An 8,117-nucleotide genomic window follows, 5' to 3' on the forward strand; every position below is an offset into this window, starting at 1 on the left:
AGATTAAAATCTGCCAAATAAGTGATCTATTCTTTAAGAAATTAGCCGTTCGTTAGCGGACATAGTTTCTTTACTGTCTAATTTATGAATCAATTACATAACCTTTATAATATTAACACGTCCTTATTGGAAACCCCTTTAAAAACACTAGGTTAGATAGACTGACAAATTGAAAGAAAAAAAATGGTTGTAAAATAAAATAGAAACTGATACACTAATGATAAGAGCAAAAGTCAATAAAAAAAGAGTATAATCACACACTGACATACACACACATACTAACACTCGTAGCCACACTCACGTTCCCATATAAATATTAATGTGTGAATGCATTATTACTCAATGCATGACAGACATAAAGGCACACGATACGTTTTTTCATTACTTTTTTTTCCTCTATTTTGGAAGCACATTAATAAATACAACAACTAACTACTACTTCTAGCTGACGATGCTGCAGTATGCCTCTGATTGTGGTAGTATGAATTGGTATTTGGAGTGGCAAGAAAAAGAAGAAAAAAAAATGTGTACAACTAGCTAACATAGCCGACAAATAATATGGGATGCAAATTATTTATAAGCCATCAGATTCATTCATTCCCTCGCTCATTTTAGACATACATATGAGTACTATTATGTGTATGTTTGTAGAGAGAGATAGAGAGAGAAGTAGGGAGTAATAGAAAGAAATTAGTAATCGTTAGAAAAAAAACTAGTCACACCAGACCACACAACTCAACTGCAACACACTATTTTTTTTCGTGAATAATTTTGTGTTTTTTGTGAGTTTTATTTTTAATTTTTGTATTTTGATTTGCAACCAACAAAAATAAAAACAACAACAAAAATAGCAACATCAATAACTTTAAAAATACAGGTGTGTTGACATATTTAGCAATTTGTTTGTTAAACCCTAAAGATTTTTTTTAATGAAAGACAAGCCTGTATTGTTGTATTTCGTTGAATATTTTAAATCGTTGACTTTATTGACATTTTTGAAGATAACACTTAAAGAAAAATTTCACAATATGTTGCTATTTGTTTGAAACAAATTTGTTTATATGCAACTAGTTACTTGATTAGTTCTTTGTGGTCGGGGAATGGTGCTGTATGGATTAGTTTATATGTTTATAGGAACTAGTTATAATTTTAAAGGTGACTAACTTGATACATTGAAGAAGGTTATTGATACATAACTAGTTACTGCCGGTTCACACAGGGAAACTTTTGATTTTTGTGTATGACAGAATGAGAAAAAAATATCAACTATCTCTTTCTCTCACATACAAAATCAAAAGTTTCTTTGTGTGAACTGGCACTTACAAAATTCGTTATTTTATGATAGTGATCCGTCATATTGACGGGACAGAGTGTTATGGGAGAATATTTTATGTGACAAGTAAAAAATATAATGTCAATTCGTTATTATGGTTAGAAAAGATTGTAAAATTATTTAATGGAGTTATTTTCAAGAAAAATGGTACTGGAAAATGTTTAACTTTTAAGGAAGAGATCAATTGACTTAAATACGATCCAAATAAAATGGTTTCCTAAAATAAAAATTGTTTCTAAGAAATATGTGCTAGAACATTTAAGAGAATACTAGAACATATTGAAGAAGAACTCACTATATTTTGTTGTCGATAACACTCGATTATTTATAAGGTCCCAGAAAAAAACTTGGTAATGACTTGCACTTACACAATAACTACAAAATACCGTCTGCCTTACACATTAGTACTTTAATAATGACCTACATACAATCACATACGTAAGTGATAATATTGAGCTTTGCGATTTTATTAGATCACGTGTAAGAAACTCTTTTATATATGATGTACAATAAAGAGAAATTGACAGAACACCATACTCCGGTTCATATTTTGTGTTGAAAATTTTGTTTAACTATTTGTAATGACTTATTTAAATACTAATTTGTAAGCGAGCATGGGATGTACTTGTATCCAGTAAACCAATTTCCAAAAGAGTAGATTTTGAACATTGTAGTACTGTCTTGCAGACTTTAAGACTTTAAATTTTTTATAATTCATGTAACGAATCATACCACTGTGCCATTCAAACTAACTCTTAATAAATCTATTACAAAATCCATAAAATCTAACAAGTTTCTAAATTAATTTTAGAATGTTTATTAATATTACACAAACTATTAAGAGAATGTTATTAATATTTTTTTATTATATTTAATACTGCTTCTACATATTAGCTTATTATTGTTTTGTAAAAAACGTTGCTGCACTTTAAAAAAATACAAATTACAAAATATTTTCAAAGTTATTGCAACGTATACACAATCCCAACTTTACATATATAAAAAAAAAACAACAAAAATTTTTTTACTTATAAAAAAACCCAATAAAATGCGGAAATTTTTTTCAAACAGCAATGTTAAACAATTTATTGATTTTCTAAGACATTTAAGAAATTTTCTTAAATCATTGAATTTTTATTTTCAAAAATTTCAAAAACTTACCAGTTGCTATTGACCCCACCACTAAAAGTATAGTAAATATTTTTATACTAACTGACATAATGACTATTTATATTTTTTATTATGGTTTTATAATCCAAATTTAAGTTTATTTTGTTATTATTTATTCGTTAACGAAAAAAAAAGAAAAATCCAACAGTTTTTCTTTTTTACAAATAGAAAAAAAGTTGAATTTCCTTATTGGATCCGAACACTCTTAAAATATAAAAAAATCAGTCTTTTTTATGGGCTGAGAGTTTTAAGCGCAAACCACGTCTTGAACGTCGTAATAAAAACCGTCAACTGTTTGTGGTTCCACTTGAAGAAATTGCAAGAAGGTGAAAATCATGAAATAAAAACTAAACAAAACAACAACAAATTTTAATTTGTTATTTAAAAATATATGCATAAAAAATCAAAACTACCTTGAGTTTAAAGTAGTGAGTTTTTGAGTTGAATATATTTTTTTTACAAAATCTCCTTTTGTTAAGTTTTACTCTTTGTCTCTGCTTTAGAGGGAGTATCAGCTGACAATTCCATGCTCTTGCTCTTTTCCATATAAAATTCACTTTCAATTTGAGTTGTTGGATTTTAAAGATTATGTCTTATATGGAATAAATAATAAAAAATGGTAAAAAATAACTCAAAAAGTTTATTTTAAGCCGGTTAATGGTTGTATATATGTGTATGTTTGTTGGTTAGTGTGTGTGTGTTTGTCGTTATGTCTGTCAGTCTGTTATTGTGTTGTTGTTTTCTTTTTTTGTCTTCATATTAAAGCGCATGTGTGGCTGGCTGGCTTACTTGCCTTTAGCACTTGTTTTAAAACGGGCACGTCTTGTTTTATTGATTGTATGTGGTTGAGCAATGTTGCCATTTATTTTGGAATTGATTATACCAATCACTGGGTTATTCTTAAGACTCCCTGGGGTCATTTGTAACATTTAATTGTAAATTATTTTTTGTTTTTAATTTTTATAAATAATATTATTACTTAAATCAAAAAAGAATCTAAATTCTTTTGAGATCAATAATTAAGACAAATTCAAAAACACTTTATTCACATCGTCCTCCCTCAACACAAACCTTTAATAGATAGATATAAGACGGATTAACATATAGAATAATATATATATATAATATATATATATATATATATATAATATATATATATATATATATATATATATATATATATATAGATATATATATATATATATATATATATATATATATATATATAATATATATATATATATATATATATATATATATATATATATAATTATTTGTGAACTTCGAACTTTTAAAAGCAGAATGACAAAACCCTTAATTTTGATATATTTTTAACTTTAACTAGGTTCACCTTTAAAATCGTCTGATAATGATTATCTATCTAATGCTTATCGTTTTTTAATCTATTTTCAGTTCAAAAAATCTTAGTGAGCTGCGATCTTCGTATAATCTTCTGACTCTAATGTTATTTAAAACGTAAGTAAAATTTTATTATTATTTTTATAAATCACCTAAATAAAACCACGATTTATTTATGTTTCTAAAGTTGGATTAAGGTTTGATTACATTACCTAATTTTTAATTATAATTGGAGTTTTCCCAATTACAATTTCTTTTCATTGAAATTTTGTCAACTACAATTGCTTGTAACTGTAATTGAAAAATTTGAATTAGAATCACAATTATTTGTGAACTTCAAATACTTTAACTACATTTAAACGTAATCGGTTATTGCTCAATTACACAGAGAGAGGATTGGAGAGAGACTGTCGTTGTGCAATATTTTGTGGTTTTAACCACAATCCGTTCTTCATTATTTTTTCTTACTTCATAATTAGAATTTTAGAGGAACGGTCGATATGCAGTATTATGGGTTTTCAACATAAAGTCAATTCCTAAAACTATTAGTCTGTAAGTTTTTGTTTTTAATAGATCATTCAAAATAATGTTTATCAGTCTCGGTGTTTGGTGTTTCCATTCAGAATTACTTCTTAAGATGATTCGTAGTCTAGTCTTTGTATATGGTGATAAGAATCAGAAATAATGCCGAGGCGATTTAGGTATCAGTCTTTCTTTTAGGAGGTTCAACTAAAAGAACACTTCTTAGATGTTTTTTTTACTTCTAGATACTGCAAGACAGAAAGAGAAAGAGTTATATAACATTTTGGGGCTTCAACCTAAAGTCAATTCCTAAGACGATCGAGTTATTGTGTTGGGTAATTAGAATCATAAGTATGTAAGTCTTTGTATGAGGTGGTTCGACAAAAAATCATTCGACTAAGAATAACTTTCAAAAACCATCCTCCGTTAGTCTCTTTATTGTCCCGATTAATTTAGAATATATTCCTAAGAAGATCTGTTCGCAGGTGACTTGCAAAAGAATCTTCAAACAGTTTCTGTGTTGGGTATTTTGAATCAGAATCAAAAGCTGAGACAAAGAACGTTATGTTAAGTTGTTACACTTTCCAGTAGTCTCTATATTAGGTAGTTGGTTTTAGAATCAATTTCTGTCATCACTTCCTAAAAATTATTTCTTTGTATTCTTTACAATATTTATCGAATTAGTTTAGTAAACCTCTTTAACTACCTATGGCATTTCCTATTTCCCCAGTGGGCTTTTAAAATAACGATTCATTTAACTTGAAAACACACTAAATCGGTGAGATAACAATTTATAGTTAGTATTGTATGCTAATTGGAAGTGATTTGTCTACAACTAGTTTTCTCATCATACGCAAACCGTTTAAATAATACTATGTGTGTCCAACAAACCAACATAACAAAAACAAAGAGAGAATAAAAACCTTTCAATTGGAGGTACATAAATACGCGTATGAGCGTAAGTACCACTAGATCGGGTATGTGAGACCTATACTATACGAACGAGTATTGTTAACTTTTTTTGTTTTCAACTTCATATGAGCTTAATAATGGTCAATGTTAATTTTCTGTATGTTTTTTTGTGTGTTTCTTAAATGCGGTATTTTAACGTTCATTCTTTTTCCGTAATTTCGTCGCCGTTGTTGCTGTTGTTCAAATTATATAATTCCAAACATGTTTCTTGGGTTAGGTGATCACGACAAAGACAACGAACGACAACAACAGTTGGTACTAATATTTATAAAATCTAAGGAAATTAAAAATTCTATGCACATGTGCAGCTAAATGTATGTGTTTAATAAAAAATATTTATTTGTTTAAACAAATTATTATTACACATTCTCTTGTTAAATTAGAATTTCTTTAGTACATTGACATTTTTTTCTTTTAACTTTTTATTGTTTTAGTATTTTTAACTGTATAAAAAGCTAAAATTTTAAATAAAAATGTTAATTTTTTCCTTAATTTAATTACGAATTCATTTACTTTATTTTTTTTAAAGTTTATTTTTAAAGCTCTGAGAATGTTCTTTGTATCTGTATTTTATTTTTTTGGTAACGTCTTCAACAGCAGCGTGTTCTTAAACTTAATATTTTAAAAATTAAAACCGGCTTATTTATTTTAAACAATTTTAATGTATTCCATAATTGAATATTGATTAATAATTAAAATTCTGCAGAATTTTTTAAAATTCCATGAATTAGAAAAGTTTAATTCAAAGAGTATTTTAAGTTTAAATAAACATATTTTCTACGAAAATTTCGTAATTAATATAATTATATAAGCTAAAAAATAGATTTTTATTTATTAATCTTTAAAAAATTACATTACTGGGCATTGAATTATTAATAATACATAAAATTCAACTAAAAATCTTCGAATAATAACCGAATAAAATAAAAAATCTTTCTCGCTTGTTTTTGCTGTATCCCTTATAGTTTTCGAGAAAAACGGACTTTTATGTTTTCAATCAAAATATCGTTTTTTGGTAGTAATATCGGTTTTTGGTAGGAAATTAAAGTGATCACAGACATCGCTTGTTTTTGCTGTATCTCTTACAGTTTTCGAGAAAAAAGGACTTTTATGTATTTAGTCAAAGTATCGGTTTTTGTTAGGAAATAAAAGTGATCACAGATTTCGCTTGTTTTTGCTGTATCTCTCATAGTTTTCGAGAAAACCCGACTTTTATGTTTTCACTTGTTTTGTATCTCTTATAGTTTTCGAGAAAGACGTACTTTTATGTTTTCACTCAAAATGTCGGTTTTTGGTAGAAAATTTAAGTGATCACAGATTTCACTTGTTTTTGCTTTATCTCTTACAGTTTTCGAGAAAAACTGACCTTTATGTTTTCACTCAAAATATCTGTTTTTGGTAGGAAAATAAAGTGATCACAGATTTCGCTTGTTTTTGCTGTATTTCTTATAGTTTTTGAGAAAAACGGACTTTTATGTTTTCACTCAAAATATCGGTTTTTGTAGGAAATTAAAGTGATCACAGATTTCACTTCTTTTTGCTGTATCTCTTATAGTTTTCGAGAAAGACGGACTTTTATATTTTGCCTCAAAATATTGGTTTTTGGTAAGAAATTAAAGTGATCGCAGACTTCACTTGTTTTTGCTGTATCTCTTATAGTTTCCAGGAAAAACTGACTTTTATGTTTTCACTCAAAATATCGGTTTTTGGTAGGAAATTTAAGTGATCACAGATTTCACTTGTTTTTTTGTATCTCTTATAGTTTTCTAGAAAAACGGACTTTTATGTTTTCACTCAAAATATCGGTTTTTGGTAGGAAATTTAAGTGATCACAGATTTCACTTGATTTTGCTGTATCTTATATAGTTTTCGAGAAAAACGGATTTTATATTTTCACTCAAAATATCGGTTTTTGGTAGAAAATTAAAGTGACCACAGATTCTCCTTGTTTTTGCTGCATCTCTTACAGTTTTCGTGAAAAACTGACCTTTATGTTCTCACTTAAAATATCTGTTTTTTGTAGGAAATTAAAGTGATCACAGATTTCGCTTGTTTTTGCTGTATCTCTTATAGTTTTTGAGAAAAACGGACTTTTATGTTTTCACTCAAAATATCGGTTTTTGTAGGAAATTAAAGTGATCACAGATTTCACTTGTTTTTGCTGTATCTCTTATAGTTTTCGAGAAAAACGGACTTTTAAGTTTTCATTCAAAATACCGGTTTTTGGTAGGAAATTAAAGTGATCACAGATTTCGCTTGTTTTTGCTGTATCTCTTATAGTTTTCGAGAAAAACTGGCTTTTATGTTTTCACTCAAAATATCGGTTTTCGGTTTGAAATTTAAGTGATCACAGATATCACTTGGTTTTGCTGTATCTCTTATAGTTTTCGAGAAAAACGGAATTTTATGTTTTCACTCAAAATATCGGTTTTTGGTAGGAAATTTAAGTGATCCCAAGTTTCACTTGTTCTTGCTGTATCTCATATAGTGTTCGAGAAAAACTGACTATTACGTTTTCACTCAAAATATCAGTTTTTGGTAGGAAATTTAAGTGATCAGAGATTTCACTTGTTTTTGCTGTATCTCTTATAGGTTTCGAGTAAAACGGATTTTTATATTTTCACTGAAAATATCGGTTTTTGGTAGGAAATTAAAGTGATCACAGATATCATTTGGTTTTGCTGTATCTGTTATAGTTTTCGAGAAAAACGGACTTTTATATTTTTACTCAAAATATCGGTTTTTGGTGGGAAATTTAAGT

The 8,117-nt window shown here is 27.7% G+C and overlaps 1 protein-coding gene and 1 long non-coding RNA gene across 2 annotated transcripts in view; one reads left to right on the forward strand and one right to left on the reverse strand.

Moving 5' to 3' along the window:
• Nucleotides 1-2,794, reverse strand: part of LOC111686774 (chitin deacetylase 1) — a 63,112-nt gene extending 60,318 nt beyond the window's left edge. The window contains exon 1 of the mRNA XM_023449160.2: nucleotides 2,495-2,794. Within this exon, the coding sequence (XP_023304928.2) occupies nucleotides 2,495-2,552 (58 nt within the window). The 5' untranslated portion in view covers nucleotides 2,553-2,794. The remainder of the gene's footprint in view (nucleotides 1-2,494) is intronic.
• The window catches only part of LOC124418810, an 84,546-nt gene extending 80,567 nt beyond the window's left edge, over nucleotides 1-3,979 (forward strand). The window contains exon 4 of the long non-coding RNA XR_006940232.1: nucleotides 3,917-3,979. This is a non-coding gene — a long non-coding RNA (uncharacterized LOC124418810). The remainder of the gene's footprint in view (nucleotides 1-3,916) is intronic.
• The last annotated feature ends 4,138 nt before the right edge of the window (nucleotides 3,980-8,117 follow it).

Source organism: Lucilia cuprina, chromosome 3 (genome assembly GCF_022045245.1).
Source record: "Lucilia cuprina isolate Lc7/37 chromosome 3, ASM2204524v1, whole genome shotgun sequence".
NCBI lineage: Eukaryota > Metazoa > Arthropoda > Insecta > Diptera > Calliphoridae > Lucilia > Lucilia cuprina.